Source organism: Morone saxatilis, unplaced genomic scaffold (genome assembly GCF_004916995.1).
Source record: "Morone saxatilis isolate NCDOM2014 unplaced genomic scaffold, NCSU_SB_2.0 Contig24, whole genome shotgun sequence".
Taxonomy (NCBI): domain Eukaryota; kingdom Metazoa; phylum Chordata; class Actinopteri; family Moronidae; genus Morone; species Morone saxatilis.
In genome coordinates this window covers 3,792,741-3,817,513 of record NW_023339807.1, presented here as the reverse complement: position 1 = coordinate 3,817,513, position 24,773 = coordinate 3,792,741, and the positions used below count along the sequence as shown (strand labels likewise).

Below are 24,773 nucleotides of genomic sequence, written 5' to 3'. Positions count from 1 at the left end.
GTCACTATATTCCTGACAGTAGTAACATGTGACACATCATCTGTGGGAAAAAATCAAATAATATCAGGTTCCACTGGTTCATCCTAGTGCTTCTAACACGTTTGTAAAAATCCACTGCGTGTTACAGAACACAACCAATCAGAGCCACGAGGAGTCTCCAATGCATGAACACCTTACCCAGATTGTTCAGTTTGTATGGACATGTGGTCAAGAAGCATGATGACAAACAGTGGGGAATAACGAGAAGTGGAGAGTTTTGCATTGTGTAAGTTCAAGTTACCTAGAGCAGCGTTACAGCGGCCTAATGTGATTAATATCAGTACATTTGGTCCACGTGGACTCAAAAGTACGTCCATGCTAGTGGGGGGTCATGTGGTGCAGCGAAACAATGTAGATGCTAGCCAAAGGGTCTCCAAAGGAATCAATCTTAAACCCTTTTAAAAAACACCCACGCCTACTTTTTATTTGGTCCGAAAGTTGCACCAAACCTGACCTGAGCCCAAGGAACAAAGAACTAAATGTAACTTGTGAACAAATGACTTATTCTTCATTAGATAAGAAAGTGTTATCAAGTCTTCTCCAGTAAACTCTACTCTAAAACCGCAGACATCAATCAGTTTATCTATGGAGTGAAAATGATGCCAGATACGCTGAGCTGCCACAGTCAAAGCGGTGGACCAGCTGGTGGAGCTGGTTCTCAAGTGGATAAGAGAAAATGGCTTTTTAAAATAAGAGAAAGTCGACCAACTGGAGAACAAGAGCCGACGCACCAACGGAATAACCAAAATAGAATATGTTAGGAAGAGTCATTTGCATAGTAATAATGTCTTGTTTCAATTCAAACTGAATCATTTGGTATGGTAATTCATGTTCTCCGACAGAGCCCTGGACTGGACAAGATGTTTACCAATCAGCCAGGCATGTCATACTTGATAAGTCAAAGTGCACGTCCCAGTTTGGTAGGAGTAGGCACCTGGGCGATGAACTGAGTAGTACAACTTGTTAGCTTTAATGTGAATGGGCTGAAAGGTTAAAAGCAAGTCTTGACACACCTGAAAAAACTGCAAATTCATATTGCAATCTCTTTTGTAAGATCATTTTTGGGATCTTTTTATCGCCTTCATTTTCACAGAACAGCTGAAAGGATGAGGTAAAGGTACATGGGGTGCATGCTCAACCAGCTGAGCTACCGGGTTACCCCAAAACTGATATTGCCGAGTGGCTATTTTGATGAAAAAACACCCCAGTGATGACTGGAGGAACTATTATTGATCCATGAGGCAGATTAGTTCATTGTCAGGTTTACTCAGAACCCTGGACCCTTTTTAAACCCTATATGCACCCAACTATGATGATGAATCCTGTATTAAGGACATCTTTCTCAAGGTATCAATAACAACATTCTCTTGTAAGGGGCAACTTTGGTTTGTGCTTGGATCATTACTCTGGATAAGTCCACCGCGACAGTTTGACAAATGAGTGGAGACAGATGCAACCTCAAACTACTCTTTTCATTCCTGCCCCCTTAACTCTAATAGTAGGATTGACCTTTTTCCGTTTTCAACAAAGCCAATTCATAAAATGTTACAATCTGAACACCTATCTAGAACTCTGTCTAATCATTCACCTTAGAATGATTTGATCCCAACAGAACCTGAGCTTTGCTTTAATGTGTAAAAGTGTCTTCAACTTAGTCCCAAATTAAATGTGTATAAATGGCTTTCTGCATGGCCAGGAAATGAATAGCAGTGACATGAAAATCAGATTCCCCTCCGGTCACTGATAGATGGTCTTTGGAAATTCAGTTGTATCCCTCTCAAAAATATCACATATAGTGTTTTTGGCAGCCATATCTAAATATATGTATATATATATATGTATACTAGTACATCAAGTCAGTGACACCACCACAGGGGTGTGATCATTTCTGGTTAGCCAGAAGGCCTTTACAAGGATGTTACACTGTTACATGTCTTTGTGTTTCTCTCTCTGCACTGACTTTTGAATAAAAATGGATTTATACAGGGATTTTAACATGCGTTATTGGAATTTCTTTGAAATGTTGTGTTGTATGCTAAAAATAAAATATTCACTACAAATTACAGGCATAGTTTAGACACCATTCAGTCAATGAAAAGGGCCTCGTGACCCATTTCCAGTATGGCGTCGGCTATTTCCTGAAACAGAAGCATTCCAAGCAGGCAGATTTTATAAATGGGCAAAGGCTTATGTCCATATTTATAGCTCCTCTGATAGCTCATAATGTGTGCACACACCTTCAAACGTGGGTCTTAACTTCGAACCAAAACATTATGAGCTTGGTTGGTTAGCGCTACAACCCTTTAGAAAAAGGTATATAACGTTATCTGAGTTTAGCTGCCCGTCTGAGGAAGATGTGATAAGAATCACACTTTGTCTCGTCTTAGTAGTTCTGATAATGAACTAGCTAGCTACTTAACAACTGTAAACAGCAAATAAAACTAATTAGCTAACTTAAAGCGCCGTGCAACTGATGTTACTGAACCTTGCTGGCACTGTTTGTATCGTTCAATGTGTAGTATTAGTTACATACGCTGAAACGGAGATTAAGATAATACCTGAAGAATAACGGACATATTTACTAGCGATATTTATTAACGAGCGACAGCCACACGGTACCACTTATCATAGCCTGACAAATTACTTCACGTTTGTAGCCAATGCCACCAGATTTCAGTGTCTCAATTCTCGACCTGACACGCCTTCCCCGTCTGATGTTCCATTTTGACACCAGCCATTAGACACATCCCAAAGTGTAGCTAAGCTAAGCATTGTTCTTTCGTCTGACGACTGTCGCCTCGGATGCAGCCGCATAGTCAATTGGAGATAATGCGCTTCCGCTAGAACTATATTTTACGATAGGTTAGGAGACCTAACGATACACTATGCAAACGTTAAAATGCAGTTTTTAAAAACTGAAAGTCCTTTCATACCTGAGTACTGGCAGATAGCGGTGATGTCCGTGTACCAAGCTACAGCTGATTCTCTCAGCCCGTCCGTCTGAATGTAATCCACGGGGTTTCCCTCCAATCACACCAGTCCAAGGCACGGCCAGAGAAGTGATGAAGGGGCGACTGACGTCAAACGTTACCAGGACAACCGAACGCGAGACATTTTGGGAGTTGTAGTTTCCATAGTTCCCAATCGTTACCATTACTTCCCTAGTCTTTATCAGGCAAATGATGACAAATGAATAGAAACCATGTAGTTAATATAAGCACATGTTGATGATTTTATGGTTAATTATATTACAGCTATGATGTTGTCTCACTTAATGTAATGTAATCAATTCACAACCCTAAAGACATTACAGGCACTGTTTACTACTGATTAAATTAAATGGAAATCTATGAAATCCTCTCCTTGAAACACCCCTGTAACTTTGATATGGAAGTCAATATCACTCACAGGTTCCAACACTGTCCTTTATCTTACTGCAGATCACACTTTTGTTTTTGAACAGAGGTAGAGACAACACATAGCCTACACTGTATGGTGACAACGCTGAAAGGAATTCTTAAGCCTTAAATAGCACCCATGATGTGGATGCTGTGACACAGATCATGGTTGGCTAATTGCTGACGAGGTCACATTTTATCTAGAGACCACCAAGCACCTTAGCTTCCAGAGTGATATTCTGTCTAACAGAATGAGACATTATCATTTTCCACTCAGTTGTGAAATTGTGTCTGGAACAGCATTCAGGAGTGTTTGCAGGAGATGCTGAGGGCATCCTAAACTAGAACACAGGACACAGTGCTACAGTATATCTTGCCTAATAGAAACTACTATTTCTGCATTCTGGTTGGTTTCCAGGGGGAGAGAGTGAAGCTATTTTTGCCTTGTCACATGTTTTCCCCCCGGGCCAAGATTTCAAGCTTGTAACCTATTTAAGGGCAGATCAGATAATGTCGACTGTAGAAGTGCACAGGCGCCAGAGCTAGAAGATGACCGTCTCCTTTCACTTGTCAAAGTGTGGACCAGGAAGGAGGGATTTCAAGTAAAGGAAAAAAGATTTAGCAGTGATAACTTAAACATGTGTAACCGGTTAGATGGGTTCTCAGTCTATCAACCACATCTTGAGAACTTGAACACAGAGGCACGCACACATACGAATTACAACCAAAGTTCAAGATTTGTGTTACCTGGCAACACTCCGAGAGTTATCAGTTATGTTGTCATGTCTGTGAGAGCCACTCGGCTTCTGTATTCAATAACAATAGTCAAATCCCAGGAGGAAACATTTACATGTTGCACAAGTGGACATCAATCCATCACTCTTCAAAAGTCCCTAAAATCTGCAGCATTGTCTGGGGCAGTACCCAGCAGAACTTCCAAAAGGAAATACAGTATAATGAGCTGAATCTTGGTGTAAAGGCCTTTGATAACTGGGAAGATTCAAGCCTCCATGTCTGTGGGAATTCCAGCTGCTGTTGTGAAATCCTGAAAAACTTCACTTCTCATTTTGTCTCTTAGACAGTCACAACAATCTGAAAGGTATTTGTGTGACTGTGTGTTCATTATTTCACAAAAGGGGGGCCAGGTGATCGCAGCCCAAGCTTTGAGACTACACATTTGTAGCAGAATACCTGTTTAAAAATGTATGTGTGGTGTTAAAACGACATGGTGTGGAGGCTCTAATGAAGGATGGAATTGCCCCATACTAGGGACTAAAAGTCAAGATATTTAGGCCTGTGCTGCAATAACATGAAAAAACATGTCCTTTTTCCACTGCTCTCTTTATGTTTTTGTCCTTTGTCGTGATGTCAAATTACTTTACAAACATAACTTGGTTTAGGCTTGTGCTACAGGAGGTATTCATATAATTTATTGATGTTATTATAGTGCCACATTGTTATTTCAGCACATGCGTAGAGCTCTGTATAATCCAGGATTTATACCTGCATTAGTGCGACAGACGAGTAATTCAAAATCCTTTTGAGGTCCAGTTAGACTATAGTTATTGATTCATTTTATCTCATCATACACAGTTTGTAGGATCACCACACTGCCACCTGTAATACAGAAGTATTATTACTTTTTTTTAAGATCTGAATCAACTCATACTACCAAGAGTCAGACTTAAATGGAACGAGTACCACAAGACATGAAAAAATACAAAATGGCCGTTCAAAAAAAGTCAAATCAACATTTAGGTAAGCAAAAACAGCCCCCATTACAGTACAGTATATGTAGATGGGAGAATATGTGCTGTATGTATGGTGTAGCCACACTTAAGACATCTGTAGTACAAACATTCTGCACACGTATGTATACCTGTCTCACATACACCGTTAGTTGCAGTGCTAGTTTTAGTTTAACTAGATGTACACACGTTGCCAAAATTGATGGTAACCTTCCGTTAAAGAAAGAGAGACCCACAATGGACACTGAAATAACTTGGAAACTTGACAAAAGTATAGATTAATAAGAAATTACTGAAAATGAATAATGAAAATGGGCATTGCTTTTGATTGTTTGTTCAACAGAATCATTTTTACAAAAAACTGCGGCTGGACAAAATTATGGTTACCCAGCGTAAGATTTGAAAATAATTGAACCATAGGGACAAAAAAGACGACATTCATTACTGTTTGTCAGTTTCAAGTCTATTTCCATGGACCATTGGTGGGTTTTTCTTTCTTTAACGGAAGGGTACCAACAATTTTGTCCGTGTGTAGTAAGTATAACTAAATATAACTTGTGCCACACTTCAACAGTGCTGTGTACATATTTCTCTTACTTTTCTTAAACATGTAGGCATGTGTACATATAGTGTATGTATATAAATCTATTTTTATGGGATTGTCTCTGGCAACAAGTCTTCTAAAGCAACCAGCAGGGTGAGGGCATTAATAGATCAAGAGTATGACTAATAAAGACCCAGCATTATTAGTGTTTGTCAGCTCTTGTAACGTGCCCACAGACGCAGTGGTTCATTATTACCTTCATGATACATTTCTCACTCTCATATATAGAATTGGTTTGACCATAAACCGTGTGGACGAGCAATGAGGCCCTGTTTTCTCACCAGGGTACAAACTGACAGGCTAATAAAACTCAGATTACTGAGATAGGCCTAGAGCCCTGACTGGAAGAGCAGAGGCAGATGAGGAAGTGTGATTTATTATACTGATTAATCTCCATCTTTATCACAGTTTATAGATGGTGCATGGAGGGTACCTGTAATATGATAGTGATTAGAGTGGTTTAACAAGAACACTACAGTACACACTTATTAGTTTCAACCAGGAGGCCTAAATTGGCAGTACACTAATAAACTGTACAGTAGGTGGAAGCACAAGAGGCCAATAAACAACAGAAACACCCACACATGCATACACCAACAATAAAAAACATCCAGGTGGAAATTTATAAATGATCAAAAGACACACCTTAGTAATAGTAAAAGTAACACCTTTATTAAAAGCTATACATAGCATTGCGTGGACAAAGATATGATTATTAATACAAAAGTAAAAACATGGCTGGTTGTCAGTCCAGACTTTAGCACAGTGATACAATGTCAGTGGTTAATAACCAGTCGGTCCAAATGTATTGAAAATATTTCATTTCTATAAATTAATTCTCTGTCTGTTAGCATGCTATGAAAAGAACTAATAGAAAAATAAGAACCAACGCTAACTTACAGTGTCATGTAGTTCAGTCTAAATACTTTTGCACCATCATGAGGGAATAACACTAAAGAGTTTGAGACTGCACTTGGGATCGTATTCACATGCCACTGAGACGACTGGTGGTTCCACAATTGTGATGAACTAAATCGTTATCAAATACTACTGTAGTGAACACGATTATGCCACGTACGTCTTTTTACAACGACAAACCTGGATAGGACAGAAGTGTCTCAATAGTGCCATCATTTACAACATCCAGTGAAAACTTCTCTTCACCCTGATTCACTCAACAAACATTTGCAAACAAATGCTTTATGCAGTCATCACATTGCTCTATGAGGAGTTGGAGAAATTGTGTCATGGAAGGGTTCACTATGAGTAGACTTGCAGCGCCCTCTCTGGTCAACTTTTACAACTTGCACATGAGAAAGTTACACAGTGGACATGAACTAGATACATTTCATGGAAATCTGAGGGGAAAATGTAACGCACAATTTCAGTACCCGTGTAGCACAATGTGTGATATATTCTTCATATTAACAAAAACTAGAGACCTGTCTTGGAATTCTTTAAATGATCAAGGAAAGGAGAGAGGTCAGTGCAGATTGGAAGTAAATCTTAATCTACTCAAAAGAACACATTATTAGTGGTTTAGAATGAGTTTGTCTTTGTCTTTCAAAGTACAGTACATTATGAACTCCAGAGTCATTATGAATAAACTATAATTAGGAACCCAACCCTAGCGCATCACAACTTAGTTTCAGCCAAAAATCCAAAATGGGATTTGTAGTACATTGGATTTGGATGCTTCCAATCATCATTTTAGTATTACAACTTTGTTCAGCTGGGCCAGTGCCAATTCATTCTCTTACAAAATTCAACGCTTGTCCTGAAAACGTGGGAGCCCTGAGATGGTGTAATGGTGGTAGAGCCCATGGACAAGCTGGGCTTATGAGCACAACATTTTGAAATGATCAGATAGAAATATTGCATACAATCAAAAAAAAAAAAAAAAAAAAATAATATATATATATATATATTGCCTGCCTGGTGGGCAGGCAGGCAAGTAGTACTGCTGCAACACCCATATATTAATTACCAAATTAAGCAGCATGAGGAATAACTGAAGTTGTGCTGAAGATATTTTATCTGAAACATTGCAAAATGTAGAAGCCTGTCCTGAATCAGCCCCAACTGTCTTACTGAAAGAGGTGAATCTGTTACGCCTCCACATCGACCAACTCCGGGGGCATTGGAGACTTTGGATGCTTGCTTTCAAAGTGCTGCTTAAAGGTCTTCGGGTCGGGCATTTGTGTCTAAGAAAGTGTGGGAAAGAAAAAATGTGAAAAATGAGAAAATATACATTGAAACAGCATATGAACAAAGACATCAGTTTGCCTAGGTACATCAACAGCTAGAGGTGGATATCTAATCTTTCACAACAAGGTCACTTGTGGGGTCAAACAACGCATCGTCCACCACATTAAAAATGCCAACGTATTCAAACCCTTACAGCGGCTACCTTCATACAATCAGTTATCGCTAGGACAAGAGACTACTAAAGAGGCTGACGCAATTAAAATATTACATTTACAGGTAACACACAGGTTTCCAGCTGTTGTGTAGAACTTTATCGCTGCCAGCACAGAGATGATCAGTGCAGTGCAGCAGCAAACACAGACAGTGGTGAACACGAACAATGTGGAGAGGGAGAGTTCACAAAGCACTTAGGAGTTCTGCCCGTTTTCATGCAGTGTGCATTCTGGACAATCACTGTAGAGGACTTCATTGTCAGACAGTCTGGGAAAGATAGAAAATTTGAGCAGAGCCTCCTCAACCAACTTTCTGAGAGGGCTTTGTACCACTTTACCACGGATTTGGTTATAGTCCCCACAAAGATGACCGACAGGAACTATGGATTCACCTAAACCTGGAGCTCCCAGAGCACACTGCTGTTAGCGGAGTAGGAATATCCCAGCTCTCAATACGAGTGTCCTGAAATAAATCCTACCTTTGTGACACTTCTAATGGTCAGCTTTGTTTTATTTTTTGGGAGATAAAACAACATTTTGGCAATTGGATGTAGTCAATACAACCCCACCACTACCTACAGCACACTGAGCTAGACGGTACTAAAAGTAGTTGGTTTAGGCAATGTAGTTATCCACTGCAGGGCTAAGAGGACATGTGGAGTAAGATGATGGGGCACAAGTTCACAAAAGAATCATTTTGCGGAGTATCTATTTGCACCCGGCAGCTACTTGGCTATTTACACCCAGAATGCCTTCAGGAATTTGTAGTGCATGAATGGGTCAAACACAAGAATCTCACTTGGAAACTAGGGTTTGAGTCCCATGTGAAACCAAAACCCAATGTTTATTTATTTTCAGTTGGTTTCTTTCCAGTTGCAGTCTGATTAGGGTTAGGCAACAAATTACTTGGTCATGTTTAAGAAAATATCATGGTTTAGTTAAAATAAGTCAACATTGAGTTTTGGTTTCACATGGGACAAGTCATGTGCATTAAGCACAAAATATATACACATTCAGTATCTAATGTGTGCCTGGGTGCAAATAGCATTGCTGGCTATGGACCTGGGTGCTAATTTTAATTTAATTCAAATTTAATTCAAAATGTTATGCTCTGTTTACCGCCTAAGCACATACCCGACACACTGTGCACGTGTATACTAAAGCAGCCTTAGCTGCTGCCTTCTGGTCATGGCCTTTGCTCTTCTTGATGTCTGCCTGCTTTTTGGCATTCTTCTGCTGGGACTGGAACTTCTGGTGCCCACGGGCCATATCTGATGCTAGACCTAAAGAAATTATACGACACCATGAAGAAGGTGATGAGCCATTAACTGAGAAAGACTATAAGATGGCTTGCAAGCAAAGTTCTGAGTAGGTGATGGAAAGGAAAATGTAAGTCACAGAGGCACTGAGAGGCGGACTAACTGGAAACATGAAGCAGTTACACCAGTGTATTTAATGATTCAAAAATGTAAAGACAGCTGTCTTATAGGATCAACAGACTTTAAAATGTGCACGACAGCAGTGGCTGTGAAACATCTCTATAAACTAGGTTAATTGCCGCTTTTTGGGTCACAGGGATAAGGCAATTAACTTGGAAATTTCCCCGAAGAAAATCTCACTGCAGATATTCAAGGTTATTATAGACACAACAGTGGAACTGGGTCAGTGGTACGGTAACATGAACTTATAAATACACTGGGGTCCATTAGCAACCCCCAAATTGTCTTTACAGTGGGTGTGTTGGAAAGGAGCAACCATCCCTCTCTTTGCTTACTTTATGTTATCTTACTCGGCAACCTCTCACATTAAAGTGTCACCCACCCAAGATCACCGGTGGACGTGGGCTCAGCCTCCGCCACGCTTTGCTCTCACATGGTAACGTTAGCCAACTTCAGCTAGCGTTGAGTTTAAAAGCGACGGTTTCTAAGTCTGAGTTACTGTGGTAACCTTAGACATGGTCGGATTAGTAACACCCACGTCTCTCAGTGCATTTACAGCATAAACAGGACATTCATTTACTGTCGTACTATTTAAGACACAAACATGTTGTTAGCCGGTTGCTAACACTGGCGCTAGGTTAGCTAGGAAGAAAAGTGTGGAGGAACGCATACAGGAAATATGAGTTTAATAGATAAAAGGCATTGAGAGGTATAAAAGACATTTTGTAAATGCCTTACCAGTGAAAAGTAAATGTCTGACTGAAGATAGCCACTAAAATAAAATTAAAGAAACGCTACGTTAAGTCCTCGGGACCTTCCGCTGCTGGTGGTATGTCGTCACCGCGATAATGCGCATGCGCAGACCGTAAGCTATGCTGCCTTCAAGTGTAGTCAGGGGTCGCGACTGAAGCTTTTACAAATGCGCCTTGTTTTGTAAGGATGGATCGAGGGGGGGCATTTTCTGACAGCACTTAAACGCAGCATCAGACATCCTAAGCAGGGAACAAATTTACTAAACTATAAACGTAAAGCAGTCATTTACCCATATGATTTATTTTATGTTAGCATTTATTTCATTTTATTTTATTTTAGCTTATTTTTACTCTAACCCTAACCCTGTATTACTTTCCCACCTTTGTATTACAGCTGTTGCACTGTAATTTCCCTCGGGATAAATAAAGCTTCTTGAATCTTGAATATATAAATATGTTTATTTAAAAAAATAACTCATATAGCTAACCACATAGGATATGTGGATTCCACATATATGATTAACATTTTCTCTGAACCAGGGGTTATGAGGAACGCTTCTCTGGTCAACTCAATATTTTATTGTATTATCAGCATTTTTTCAATCTCTTATCCACTTTTATTTTTTGTATTTAAACAGTTGTTTATTCCATATATGTTTGTCATTCTCTTTAACACCTATGTGCCTATTACTTGGTTTCCTAATAACTCCTATTCTATAAGCACAATTGTAAGGACTATGAAAATGAGCACTGGATGTACAAAGGTAATGTATGTGAAACATAACTGTTTAATAAGGAAGATGTTTGAAGAAGAAAAAAATAATCTGTCTGCATGGTGCAAAATGAAATGTCAACCACAAGGTGTCATAGTACAGACAGCTAAGGTTACTCAGTCAGCTACTATACCTCTCTCCTGCTCTATTAACACCTGTACAATCACGATTAAGAGAAATATTATCTCGAACATATTAGCCTTTAATACGAACCTGAAAACTAGAAGCATTATTTTAATTTTTGTTATATTAATCATATATTTAGTCTTATCATAAAAGGGTTCCTATGAGTAACTTTACCAAGGGTTAATCTGCCATTTTCAGTCAAAATGTCTTGTCTCTTCTTTTTCTCTTTTTTACCCCAGTTACCTCAATCTTTCACGTTCTATAAGAAAATAAACGTTAACTTTTATCTCAATTTCTACCCGATACCTCCAACCACTTAACCCTAACTTACTTCTAGTGGCCTGTATTTACTTTGTCTTGTTTTATTTTCTTCGTTTTATATTCACTTCCGATTTTTATTATTACTCCTTTTTTTGTTTTCGGTTTGTTTGGTTTTTGTCGTTTTTTGTTGTTGTGTAATACCGTCAATACTTGTGCTGCCTTGTCATGCTTCATATGTCTTCCTGTCCTCACCTATCTTGCACTATCCACCAAAAACAAAACAAAAACACAAATAACAACCAATGTCAACCGAGTGAGGAGAGTGCATGCTGTTATTCACTGCTTCCTTAAAGTAAGACAACAGTTGGTACCAGAGGACAATGCAGTGTTAGGTGTTAAAGAGACAGAAACTAACACATGTCCACCTTTCCCTTGTCTCTCCCTCCTTCTCCGCCAATAGGAAGACGGCTGTGCCACCTGTGTGGAAACATCCGACCAATCAGCAAGGCAGGTGCTCCTTTTCTTGTTTATACCCATCTCTCGATTTGCCAACTTCACTGAACAGCACAGAAACCAGTCGGTGCAGGAAATGCTGCTATTTTTATTCAGTCAGTGCAGACTCACATTGTACCTGGCATCAGGGGCGCCTGGTTCCCGTCGTTTCATTGGCTGTTTCAACACAGAAGTTAAATAGAGCCAGCCTCTTGCGCGCCTAGCTTCCCTTTCCCACACAGCCTTAGCCTACCTGCACTAACTAGAAAGTCCAGTTTCACAAGCAAGTCCTAGAAAACAGCAGAGAGTCCTGGCGGCAACATGGACCTGGACAGGTAAGAGCTTCATTCATATTGTGGGTGATCATTTCTGTCACTTACACTTTACTTAGTTTTTACAAGTGCTTGAAATATTTTTGATGTCTTTGTCCTTTGTCTCTTTGTTCTTTGCACATGGGCAGCACAACTTTTCTTTCTCAACACATATTTTCTCTAGTTTAATCCTTTAACATGAAGTAGTTTCTATCAAGTAGTTGTGCTACAGATAAAAGGCCATACATGTATAAGACGCTACAAGAATGACTGTATTTTTTGTATTTTTGTGTTTTATTCTATATCTGTTTGTCATTCTGTATAGATTACTTGATTTCCTAATGACTCCAATGTTTTATTATGAAAACCTTACTGTCATTCATGTTATTTTATTTGTACTGTAATTATTAATAAGATCAAACTTAACTGTGAATATTAAAAACTGTACAGGCTGGGTCCTTCAAAAACCGAGATCTAATAAACATCCCTTCTGCCCAGCCTCTCAAGGAAGATGTCAAAAAATAACTCATGTTATGTTATTGGTATTGAATTTCCTGGAAATAAATCAGTACATTATTTTGTGAATTAAATGTGAGATACCAGCAGTTATCCCTCAAAAGTGAACTTAGATAAACACACCTCACATGGAGCAAGCAATTAGAATGGTGAGAAACAGCCTGGGGCAGACTTGGTGGCTTGGCAGACTTGGCTTCTGTTAATGACAGATTGACTTTCCAGTAACAACACAGCTTATTGTCTCTTCCTGTTGTCCCGTCGGCCTCGCAGTAAACGGCTGGTGGTGGTGGTACCAAACGAAAAGCTGGTGCCATCCCGCAGAGTGTTCAGCAGTGAGGATGAGGCATGGAGGAGCTACCTGGAGAACCCACTGACTGCGGCCACTAAGGCCATGATGAGCATCAATGGAGATGAGGACAGTGCGGCAGCACTGGGACTGCTGTACGACTACTACAAGGTCTGGAAAAAATGGCATAACAGCCAAAATAATAATGATATAATAAGACCATTTTCATATGGTCTATTGAATTTGTTTCAGATCTTATTTAATATGTTTGCTTCCATCCTGTCAGGTTCCTAAAGAGAGGAGACGTTCCTCTAGCGGCGTTAAACCCACAGACCCCTCTGCTAATGCGCCTGATAACTGCGGGAGCTTGGAGATGCTAGATCACCATCTCCAGGCTCTCAGATCCATGCCAGTCAACCTCTCCCTTAACAACAGCACCGCTACGGAACATCAGGGCTCCAAGTATGGAGCTACCTGCCTCGCAGGAGACACCAGAGGAGGAGACGGTAAAGGTGGAGGTGGGGCCGCTCTGGCTCTAGTCAAGACAGAGAGCCAGACGTCCATGGGAGTGTCCTGTTCTGGAGGTTCCTACCAAGAAGAACCCAGAGAGCAGATGAGGATGGTTTATGAGCAGAGCCACTATGATTTGCAGCTGGCTGGGTACTTGAAAGATGAACAGAGGAGCACTCCAGACAGCACATATGAGGACACTGTGGAAGGAGAGGTGAGACTTGGGATTATGTCTTTGTTTGTAAACCAGAATCACATTTGTAGGGTTTTTGTTCAATCTGTGACGGTGCCAAGATGGAGGGGGGGGGCATGGCCCCTCTGATACAATCACTGCCCCCCGCTCGCGGGTTGGCATATACATAATATACTTCTAAGTAATGTGCACTGTATGCATTAAATGCTTCTAGGGCTCCAACTAAGGATTATTTTCATTATCGATTAATCTGACTATATTTTCTAGATTAATCAAGTCATTGTTTGGTCTATAAAATGTCAGAAAAGAGTGAACGATATCTGGTTTCTCAATATCTAAGGTCTTTAAATGTTTCATGTCAGTCCAGAACAAAATATTTAGTTTAGTATGATGCAATATATACAAAATATAAAACAGGTAAAAGCAGGAAATCTTCATATTTGAGAGGTTAAAAACAGAATTTTCTTCAATTTTTTTGCATGAAAAATTATTGTTATGATTTATCGGTTATCAAAATAGGTGCCGATTATTTTTTTTCGGTTGACTAATCGACTGATCATTTCAGCGTTATATTCTTGTATGTGAAACACACAGTATATTCTTCTTTGCCAGATGTACCACCGAAGTCCCTCCTCAGGAGTTGGTGAATTCCACTACAGTCTACCAGTGTAAGTTGCAATTCACAGACAAGCAAAAGCATTAAACATACAGACGTACACAGGTTTACACATAATGTTCTGATGCTGAAGTGTTTATCAGGTGTTTATCAAGGATAAGGCAAGGTTGACAAATCCCACAAAAAGACCAAAATCAAGTCTGTCTCTCAGTACTTCTCAAGACTCCCCCAGCCTTTCTGTGGCTCTCAGCCCCAAGCCCATTCATTCCTCCATACGATGTAAATCTTCAAGAACTCTCTCTTAACCTGGGTCAGAAATATATATAGTTTTGTATAAAATAAAACCCAATAACTTCCTAACACAACTGTAGGTTTTAGCAAGCATTACTAACAGGAGAAAACAGTGTTTATTGGGGACTATTATGAGCCACTCATTAATACACCACACATTTGCGCTAGTACTTGCTGCATGGTAGCAGAACGGTGTGTGTGTGTGGGCTTGAGTCCAAATAAACTACAGCATGCGTGTTGATAATATTAAAAGAAACATGTCACGCAGTGCAACAGAGAGGCTCACTCAGTAGTTTCTGAACAACAATGGAGCTCTATGGAACAGAAAGAGGATATATCAGACTTTGGTTCACATCCAATACTTGTTAGTAGCAACAATTCATTGTTGGTTTAGATTCTTTCATGGGATTTGTTGACAAGAACAATATAGAATATCACCCGACTTCTCATTTAAAGCTGTGTTGTTGCATCAGAGTACCATTGAACCTTTTTGTTTAGATCCATAAGATAATAACAGCCTTCTTGTCATGCTCCGTTTGCAATGTAAAAACACACCCTTCCCTCCACCAAACTACTTAAACCAGTCAGAAAACAGAAGATTTTTTATTTTTATTTTTATTTTTAAATTAAAATGTTGACACCATTTGTGCAAATTTAACATTTAACCTAAAATGTGTTTTATCTTGATGCCCCACACATGCTTATGTTCTAACAGTGACAGTTTCCAGTACTGTCTGGAGGCCAGCATGTCGCTGCGGCCGCGGCAGGCAGAAGGACCCATGGCTTACCTGAACCGGGGCCAGTTCTACGCTTTAACCCTGTCGAAGACCGCCTTCACACCGTCCCTACTTCAGCCCAGAGGTAAAGTGCGGGTGAGTGGACCAACGCTGTCACACAGGCCTGATGGGAGCCCATCCAGTAGTGAGAAATGCACCATGGGAGGCTCTGAGCTGCAGCGGGACAGTATTGTACAGGTGAGGGAGGGGAGATAGTACACAGAGAGGAAGTGTAGAGGAAGATGTTGAGGGTTTTACTGTTGGGTAGCATACATCCTTGTTACACTTAAACATGTAATGTTTGATTTTGAATCAGTTTGATTCAGCTTTGGCCTGATTTTACTGTTAATATATATTGATTATCTTTGCTTCCACTTTAGAGTGTTATAATGGTTGTCTTTGGGGAAGACAAGTGCAGAGACGAGCAGCTGAAGAATTGGAAATACTGGCACTCCCGTCAGCACACTGCCAAGCAGAGAGTCCTGGACATTGGTATGATGATTATTGTTATCCTCCTCACTGTTAGGCCTGTCTGCTATATTCATGGCCTGGTTGGGTTTATAAGTAGAACAGATGGGGAATAGGCACAGACAGAAAAATGGCCCAGACACTTGGTATTGAATATCACACTTGGATATAGATATTTTGACACTCAAGCTCCACAAAGGCATGAGGAGAACAGAGAGTAAGCAGGTGGCTAACCTGCAGGAGCCTCCAAGAGAATCCCGCCACATATCCAGAGGTGAAACCCGACACAATTTGAATAACTGTCAATACTCAATTCCCAGCAGCACTGTGAAGAGACAGCCAATAGGTCCGCATTTGCATAGACGTTAACAGGAGAAATGGGTGGGGGCCTGGATTGAGGCCATATCCTGTATGATCAGCAAGAGACAGGCCTCAGCCTGTGGTTGAAAATTCATTGGAATGAAGCTGAGGTGTCAGCTGTGGTTTTGTCTGTGGCAAGTTCATGCCAGTACCATGTACAATCTGTAACCTATTGTAGGAGGGTGGAAGATGTGTGAGTGAGCAGAAGTTGAGTGTTTTAGGAGGTGACAATGGCTTTATGGAAATTTTGATTCATTTGGCACTTGATTTGTTGGCAGATAATTAGTTTAAACAGATACATCTTAGTCTCATTTTAGTTGAACAGTGGTGGAAAGTACAGTAGTGCTTTAACTTGTACTGTACTTACTTGAGCAATTCCATTTTATGTTATACTTCTACTCCACTAGAATATTGTAGTTTTTACTCCACTACATTTATCAGACAGCTGTAATTAATGGTTTCTTTTCAAATTAGGATTATACAGAAAAGACCATATGGTCATATGGTACCAGTGCCTGGTAAAAGGATGTTGTTTAGTGCTCATGGTGGGAATGATTGGGTCTCCTTATGAATAATTTCATAACTAGTTATTATGATATGGTGCTAAGCAAATAAAATTGAATTGCATTGCAAATACAATGCATAGTTAAAATGAAACCAATGGTTTCCAATATTTTAGCTTGTTACCACCACGGAGAAAAAAGGTTAAAAAATCTGAGTAGTAGAACTGTTTTTCTGACCTCCTGGTTTGGAACCACTGGACTAAACTACCAAAAAATATATAAACTAGTTCCACTTTGACTAGCAACAATAATAAAATACTACTTATGCAATGATGCATCAGAATTTACAATCCATTAATGTCATCTATAATAAAATCTCAGTCAAAGGGGTAGTTTTGACACTTAATACAGTACAATTTGTTGCTAATACCGGATGATTTCAAATGCCGGACCTTTACTTGTAATGCAGTATTTTTACATTGTTGTATCCTGTTATTGCTTGTGCCACAACTTTAAAAGTGTCTGAAAGTGCTTGAACTTTAGCATCACACCCACTGGTTCTCTCTGATCTTCACTTTGTACGCAGCCGACTACAAGGAGAGCTTCAGCACGATCGGCAACGTGGAGGAAATTGCCTACAACGCTGTCTCTTTCACATGGGATGTCAGTGAAGACGCAAAGGTAAAAAGGCGGAGGAGGAGCAGGAGGAGGAGGAGGAGGAGGGAGATTGTGCTGTTCAAGCCAAAGCAAGAAATAATTGTGAAAGTAGTTACTATTTATTCTCTTACCTTCACTTTCACTGTCTTTTTGTTAGTACAAAACTTGTAGCCACTTGTGGGAAAGACTGCTCAATGAAACCAAAGCTTTTATACTCTGTTTCACTCTGCTGTGTGTGTCAGTGGCCTGCTGACTGCTCATGCTTTCAGAATAGTTGGTGGAGCATATGCCAGCCCCCTCCAGCCACCCCCCAAACCCCTTTGTCCTCAGTGACATGGGGAGCGTCTCTTGCTTTGTGTTGGGTCAAGATTTGGGATGGCAGACACACGGGGCACGCGGCAACAGACCCTTCTCAGATTTCACCTTTTGTAAGGGTGGTCAGTGAGATAAAGACAAATTGCAAACAACGCGTAAACACACCCACACACACAGCAACAGCCCACCTTCAGGGTGTTTTGGGCTCAGGAGAGCCCGAGGAGAGCTGTGGCTCCCATTCAGCTTTAATGAAACTCCACAAACAGCCTCATTGTGAGAGAGGTAATTGCAGCTTTGTGGGTTTGTGGATAAATATTTACTGTTTGGAATAAACCTTGACTCCGCTGTAATTGTTTTTAGTGTGTTCAGGTGGTGGAGTGATGATACAGGTACAATATGGTACAATAATGTACCATTGTTTAGCATTATTTTGAGAACATACTGTAGAGAGAGACAGAGAGCGAGACAGAGAGAGAGAGACACACATGAGAGAAGAGGCCAAATCTCCTGGTGAATGAAGATCCAGATTCAAACATCTGGAAAGAGCATGGATGTAAACTGCAACTTGACTGGTTGAAGGTGGCAGTAATTCTAGTTTCAGGTCAACATGTTTGGTTCTGAGTTAGGTGTCTGCTACAACTATTGAATGGATTGCCAAAAAATGTTGTGCAGACAGGGAAGGCTTAAATAAAAAGTGAGGAAAAAATGCCAAAGAGAGTACCTAACCTGCCCCCTTTTCTGACCACCCCTTCCCCAAATAATTTTCATACAGTCCCTTAGTCTTGTTGTTTTAGACATGTGAAAACATTTTACTGATGTACACAGTTTGATCATTTTATATGTGATGCATTTTCTTTAATATGATGAAGATAAACCTTATTATTCATATTACAGTATTAATTTCATCCTCAATGCCCAGCTCTAACTCTCATCTTGTCACACTTAAAGAGCTTCATTTCCAAGATCTCTGTATTTCTCTTAAGCCAAAGGGTGAAAGGATCATTCCGCAGAATATTGATGACAATCAGTGCTATTGAATGCTTGGTGGTGAGCAGGTTGATTCTGGTTTATGTGATTAGGAATGTGAATGTGTGGCAGTGCTATCAGATACAAACCGGATGATCATTATCAGCCTTGCTGCTGCACACTGACTGTGCAGTTGCCCTCGTAAGCCTGCACACAGGACGAGAGCCTGCTGGAAATAAGGTGGAAGAGGTTGAGAGAGAGAACACTTCTTGTTATTGTGAGGAAACGTCGGCTCAAATGTCACTTCTATCTCTTTCTCTCTGTGTTGTGCCATGTAGAAATTTTGCTTTCCAAACATAATTGGATGTCCAATCAGGCTCTGATGGGCTGACACACAAAATTTTGTATTTGTGGTACAAATGATCAGTTTTGCTCTTTGTTTTGGCATGGCTCTGCTGTTGCCAGGCAACAATCATCATCCCCATTGTAATGAGGAATAGTGTGAAATGTGTTGGTAGGGGAGATGAGTTGCTTCCTGCAGCTTGACTCTGTTTTTGTGTTTGTTTGTTTGTGCCTGGTTGAGCGGATGGCACTGAACAGCCACTTACCAGTGCCCTTGTGAACTTTTCTCTTTTTAGGCGGGGATTTTCACTGCTTACACTGCGCAAACACAACAAGCCTCCTACACACACACAGACACACACACACACACACACACAGATGCTAGCAGCAACGCGTCCAGTGGTCCTGGAGAAATATAAATGGCTTGGGTCTGTGGAGGTGTGAATTTGTGTAGGTGTGTAGGAGGCTCATTTGTGCTCCAGGCCTTTCTAGCAATCAGCCCTCACCTCTGCAGGTTGAGACACGATGCTGTTGCTGCTGCCTAGTGGGAAAATTGCTGTTGAGCCGCGGTGAGGAATCTCTACCGTTACTTGTCTCTGCCGACCTCAGGCTGTCGGTCCTGTTTAACTGGAAAATTCATCAGGAGTTTGCGTTGGTTTAGATGCTGCTTTGGCATTAAACAAATGGCATCATTAATCATGGGAATCTGTTCCATCATGTAAGAAAACGTGTGAAGCTAACCGCACGTACTATTGTTTACATTGTAGTAGTAGTTTTTAGGCTGATTTGGGTGAGGTTTTGTTTTCTGTTTTTCTCTCACAAGCTTTTAAAAGATTCAGCAGCTCAGAAAGGCAGTAGATCAGCAGCTCTGCTACATTATTTAGTGATTTTCGAGCAAAGCTGTGGCTTTACAACAATAATAAACTACCGGTAATTCAGAATTTCCGCTTGCAGAACAAACAAGTCAAACCTCTCCTGAATCATATCATTCACAAGCTTATTTTTCAGCATATGAAGCATTTATCATAAGGAGTGTGGAGAGGTGGTGGGATGCATTAGCATGGCTGTGAACCGCTGCGGCTGCTGTGACTCATGACCCTGTGACCCTCTCACTCGTCACTGCAGTGTTTATGAGTCAGGGTGAGACTCATTAGGGAACAAGGTCTCCATCAGATCTGACTCCTCATCTGAGCCAGACTGCCTATAAAACTAACTGAGCTGTAATTGAGCTGACGACAGGCAAACAGCGGGTTCCGTTATTATGGGCTTTAGGTTACCGTTATTGTCTACAAAAAGTGAATGAACGCGATGCATTTTCTAGTTTCTGCTAGGGCGGAAGCTCGTAGCACATCCCTCAAAGCCCGTTTGACCTCAGAACTGAAGGTCTGACCTCTCTCTGTTGAGAGTGAATGTGAAGCATCCACCTACAGAAAACTACTGAGAGGATTAACGACTTCAGATAAGACAGAAGGAAATAGAACTCATTCACCATCACTGTAAACTCTGAGTCAACTGTGTAAATAACATTTTTTTTTGCAATTGGGTTATAAAATGTCCTTCTTCATATTCAAAGATTCCTTTGTGAAAGTGGCTCCCAACAGCCCTGGCAGATAATGGCAGGTACCCTGACACCACACGTCATGTTCCAAATGAGTTCACTTGAATTTATTTTAAACTGGATGTTATCTGACTTTATAAATGATAGAAATCTATAACTGCCAGAGTTTAGGCCAGCCTGTTCGAGGTTGCATTTGGACCACTACAACCTAAAGTGGCAGAATCTGGACTATTTCATTATGTTTAGCTATTTCGACTATTTATGTATAATAAAGTTAGAGTTTAATACCCATCACTTTTCTATTACTTTTATCATTACTTTGAACTATTTTATCTTTCTTTGTTTTCAACTTTTCATTTGACAGTTAGATATATGAAGCCCTTACAATGTATTGATTGATGGATGATGCAATGCAATCATTTCCAAAACAAGCATGTTCTATTTAGAGCACAGTTGGTTGAGTAATTGTTGCTTCTTGATGGTTGGATTGTTTTGTTTGTTTGTTTGTTTGTTGAGAAGATGTCTGCTCTGATGTGCTCTGATTTGTTTTCTCTATTGTGAATGTTTTCTGGGTTCTTTGTTCCTCTGTGACAGTGGGCTGGATGAATGTCTCTGGGTTGTGGAGAGAAGGAAGGGTTGAGGATGTTAGCTTGGGCCTGGGCAGCAGTCAACATTGTTTCATCGTTTTATGGACTAAACAGCTGTTCGTTTAACCGACAGCATGATCAATGACAACAATCGGCAGTGGTGAATCTAAATATATGTAGATTTTCTTCTCTGTAACATGTGGCGAACTGTTTCTGGTGCTGTGCATTTGTGTTGTTGTTGTCTGTATTTGGTCTTTTTTTTTCTTCTTTCTTTTCATGTAATCAAAATTTGAATTACAAGAAAAAACAATGTATCGGTTTAGCTAAGTATGAATTTTACCTTTCTATTTTAACCATTAATCCGTTAATTATAGCTAGCTTTAGACCTCTGCTGGTGTCCTGATTAGTTTCTATGCACTCACATAATGTTCAGGTGGTACAGCTGACTCAATGTGAAGGATTCACTTTTTGAATCAAATCATAGTTTCTGTTTGTTCAAGTGAGTTAAGCTGCTCTGCAATCTTCTTTCTATTTGATAATCCTCTCTCTCACTGCTTGTTTCAGGTCACAGAACTCTAGAAAATAAGCCTGTCCTCTGTCTTATTTTGTCTGTTTCCCAGGTCTTTATCTCTGTGAACTGCCTGAGCACAGACTTCTCCTCGCAGAAGGGCGTGAAGGGGATGCCTCTGACAATCCAGATTGACACCTACAGCTACAACAGCTGCAGCAGCAGGCCCATCCACAGGGCCTTCGCTCAGATCAAGGTCTTCTGCGACAAGGTGAGGACGGCCTGCTGGCGCGATCTGGTCAGCAGTGAGTGGATCATTTCGGGATGGAAGATGAAAAATGTCTTTCTTTACTTTTACTCTCTTTGAGCATATTCTGCCTTTCCTTTTCTGCAGGGCGCTGAGAGGAAGCTTCGTGATGAGGAGAAGAAGCAGCTCAGGAAGAGGATGAAAGGTAAAAGCACTTTTTCCTCCGTCTTTGGCTAAATATTGAAATGAATGATATGTATTAGTTTTAATGTTATGTACAGAAATGATATTGGTGAGTTTGTATTCAAATCCACTGAAACAAGGTTAGAAAGCACTTTTCAGGAAACCATAAAATTGAATAGGAGACTAAAAAGCCAGGCAAATGTAATCAAACCTTATCAAATCTGTACTTGGAGTGGTTGCCTGGCAACAGATGCTCAATCTCTCTCTGGATTAGGGAAAAATGGCAGCTCGGGGCTGACCTCTCCCGTTAAGAGGGCTGATAACACGCTGTTAAAAAGCATGATAGACCTGGACTCCCAGCCGGTTCTCTTCATTCCTGATGTCCACTTTGGAAACCTGCAGAGAGCGGGACAGGTGAGGGACCCTCGTCTGTCTGTTGCTCTAACGTACACACACGTAGGAAATGTCCAGTCAGTGTACAGTCTTGCCGTGCGCCTCATGTTACCTTTTTTTTTACTCCGTTTGCAGGTGTTTGCTTTCAACACAGAGGAGGTCAACAGAGATGGGTGAGTATCATACTGTTGTTTTTACTGTTATTTAATCTGTTGTCTAGAGAAATGAGACATTCAAATTACAGGTCCAGTAGTATTCCCTTTAAATGATGACTGTGTGTGTGTGTGTGTGTGTGTGTGTCAGGAGTGTTCTGGTGAAGAGGATGTCATGTGCTGCTGAGGAAGACGTCTGTCCACCTCAGCCCAAGAAGTCCAAAGTGGAACTGGAAAGGAAAGGTTTGTAAATATCACTAGTTTTACATCGTCTACCTTATCCCTTGACTGAATGGCTGATGGTCTTATGCCTTCTCTATTCCATGCATCATCAGTTCTGCTGTATGTGAGGAAGGAGTGCGATGAAGTGTTTGATGCCTTAATGCTGCACACCCCAACCCTCAAAGCGCTGATGGAGGCAGTGAGTACTAATGAAGTATCGTTTTAGCTGCTTTAGGCTGAAATAATGAAACCAACACATTGCATCCATTGTGCTAAACAGGATTAGGCAATCCCAGATCGTTAACACAATTCTGTTTATATAATGATGACACTGAGCTAGGGCCTCGGGGTGCTTCAACATGTTTCCTCGCTGTGTTTCACAGATCTCAGAGAAATATGCAGTGCCTGTCAACAAGATGGCCAAAGTTTACCAAAAAAGCAAAAAAGGGTGAGTGAGTCAAAGAGTCTGTGAGGCTGTACCTATCATGCTGATGTTTATAAGGTAAAATGTTCACCATGTTCACCATTTTAGTTCAGCTTGTTAGCATGTTAACATTTGCTAATTAGTGCTAAACCCAAAGTCCAGCTGATGTGGATGTCCTTAGTGATTAACCAAAGCAGATGAAAGTTAAGCTTTTATCTGTTTATAATCTGAGTTTTGTGGGGGTTAGGGCTCATTACATTGTCTAACACTTTCACACAGACACACACACAGCAGCCCACTACTTGCAACAGTTGTATCAGGTAGATGGCAACAACCAGAACCGGCCCTGCCATACTGCAACAAGGTCTCAATATATGACAACCCAGACTCATCACTTAAAAGGAGGACGAAACTCTGCCGTTTTTGTTATCATGTGAGTGTAGGTGCACTATGTAGCGCTCCACTAATGGGAGAAGGCATCGTTTTACCAGTTTTAAATCCAATACAAAGCAAGCAGTCAATGCAAAGTCCAATGGAATAGTAGTTACTGTAATGTTACTCATTACATTGAAAAATGCATTATTTGTCATTAGAATAATGGTTGTGGTAATGTATCATATGAGAACTCAGATCCCACTGGCTCCCACGTAACCTGAACCCTGATTTCAAATCGGCTTGAGGGAGACATGACAATCCACCCAACAATTGTTGAGATATTTAACCCAAAACCATGAATGTCAACCTCACAAAGCCACACTAGAGGGAAGGTGAGGCGGTCACCGAAGCCAGTAGGATATATCATCTTGAAAGCATAAATGTTTGTGCAAAGTTTCGTGCCAATCCATCCAGTAGATGTTGAGATATTTTACTGGATATGTGAAAACTTTGACCCTCTGGTGGCGCAAGATGAAAAGTCTGAGGATCATCATTAGGATTCATCCTCGAGGGAACATAAATGTTTCCAAAATATTTCATGGCAATCCATCCAATAGTTGTTGGAACATTTCAGTCTTGGCCAAAGTGGCAGACTGACCTACGACATTGTCATCCACAGAGCCGTCCTGTGAGGGAGCTTTTGTTCACTGGAGATCTCCAGACATGTATTAAGACATCATACAAATAGAACTTGATTAATGTGTGTCCACAAAAAAGTTTAATGTCCACATTAAAACCCTTAAAAAGTTCTAAAAACTCCTCCTTCTGCGTCATTAAAACGAATGTTCATTTCTAAAGTTTTCCTGCTGGACACAAGATGTCTCCTACTTCACTGTAAAGTCCATTCTCAGTGGATGTGCACTGGTGGCTTCAAGTTTCTACATCACACTGTACAAGTTGAT

General features: G+C 40.5%; 3 protein-coding genes across 4 annotated transcripts in view; 1 reads left to right on the top strand and 2 right to left on the bottom strand.

The window, feature by feature from the left end:
• Positions 1–3,082, bottom strand: part of LOC118335488 (14-3-3 protein zeta-like) — an 11,983-nt gene extending 8,901 nt beyond the window's left edge. The window contains exon 1 of the mRNA XM_035671788.1: positions 2,973–3,082. The gene's annotated coding sequence lies outside the window, so the exon portion shown is untranslated. The remainder of the gene's footprint in view (positions 1–2,972) is intronic.
• Positions 3,083–6,442: 3,360 nt separating this feature from the next.
• Positions 6,443–10,513, bottom strand: LOC118336407 (zinc finger protein 706). Its single transcript, XM_035673053.1, has 3 exons — positions 10,387–10,513; positions 9,344–9,492; positions 6,443–7,993 (listed from the first exon to the last, which is right to left on the bottom strand). Exons 2-3 carry the CDS (start codon positions 9,476–9,478, stop codon positions 7,898–7,900), a joined length of 231 nt encoding a protein of 76 aa, XP_035528946.1. The 5' UTR covers positions 9,479–9,492; positions 10,387–10,513; the 3' UTR covers positions 6,443–7,897.
• A 1,620-nt stretch (positions 10,514–12,133) lies between these two features.
• The window catches only part of LOC118335343 (grainyhead-like protein 2 homolog), a 16,868-nt gene continuing 4,228 nt past the window's right edge, over positions 12,134–24,773 (top strand). The window contains exons 1-14 of one of the 2 annotated variants that reach the window (XM_035671583.1): positions 12,134–12,387; positions 13,150–13,336; positions 13,452–13,889; positions 14,481–14,536; positions 15,491–15,647; positions 15,932–16,043; positions 17,469–17,563; positions 21,928–22,086; positions 22,210–22,267; positions 22,520–22,659; positions 22,774–22,811; positions 22,942–23,033; positions 23,126–23,211; positions 23,396–23,460. In XM_035671583.1, the coding sequence (XP_035527476.1) occupies positions 12,374–12,387; positions 13,150–13,336; positions 13,452–13,889; positions 14,481–14,536; positions 15,491–15,647; positions 15,932–16,043; positions 17,469–17,563; positions 21,928–22,086; positions 22,210–22,267; positions 22,520–22,659; positions 22,774–22,811; positions 22,942–23,033; positions 23,126–23,211; positions 23,396–23,460 (1,697 nt within the window). In that variant the 5' untranslated portion in view covers positions 12,134–12,373. Of the gene's footprint in view, positions 12,388–13,149; positions 13,337–13,451; positions 13,890–14,480; positions 14,537–15,490; positions 15,750–15,931; positions 16,044–17,468; positions 17,564–21,927; positions 22,087–22,209; positions 22,268–22,519; positions 22,660–22,773; positions 22,812–22,941; positions 23,034–23,125; positions 23,212–23,395; positions 23,461–24,773 lie in introns of both variants that reach the window. The other variant, XM_035671582.1, reaches the window with a different exon arrangement.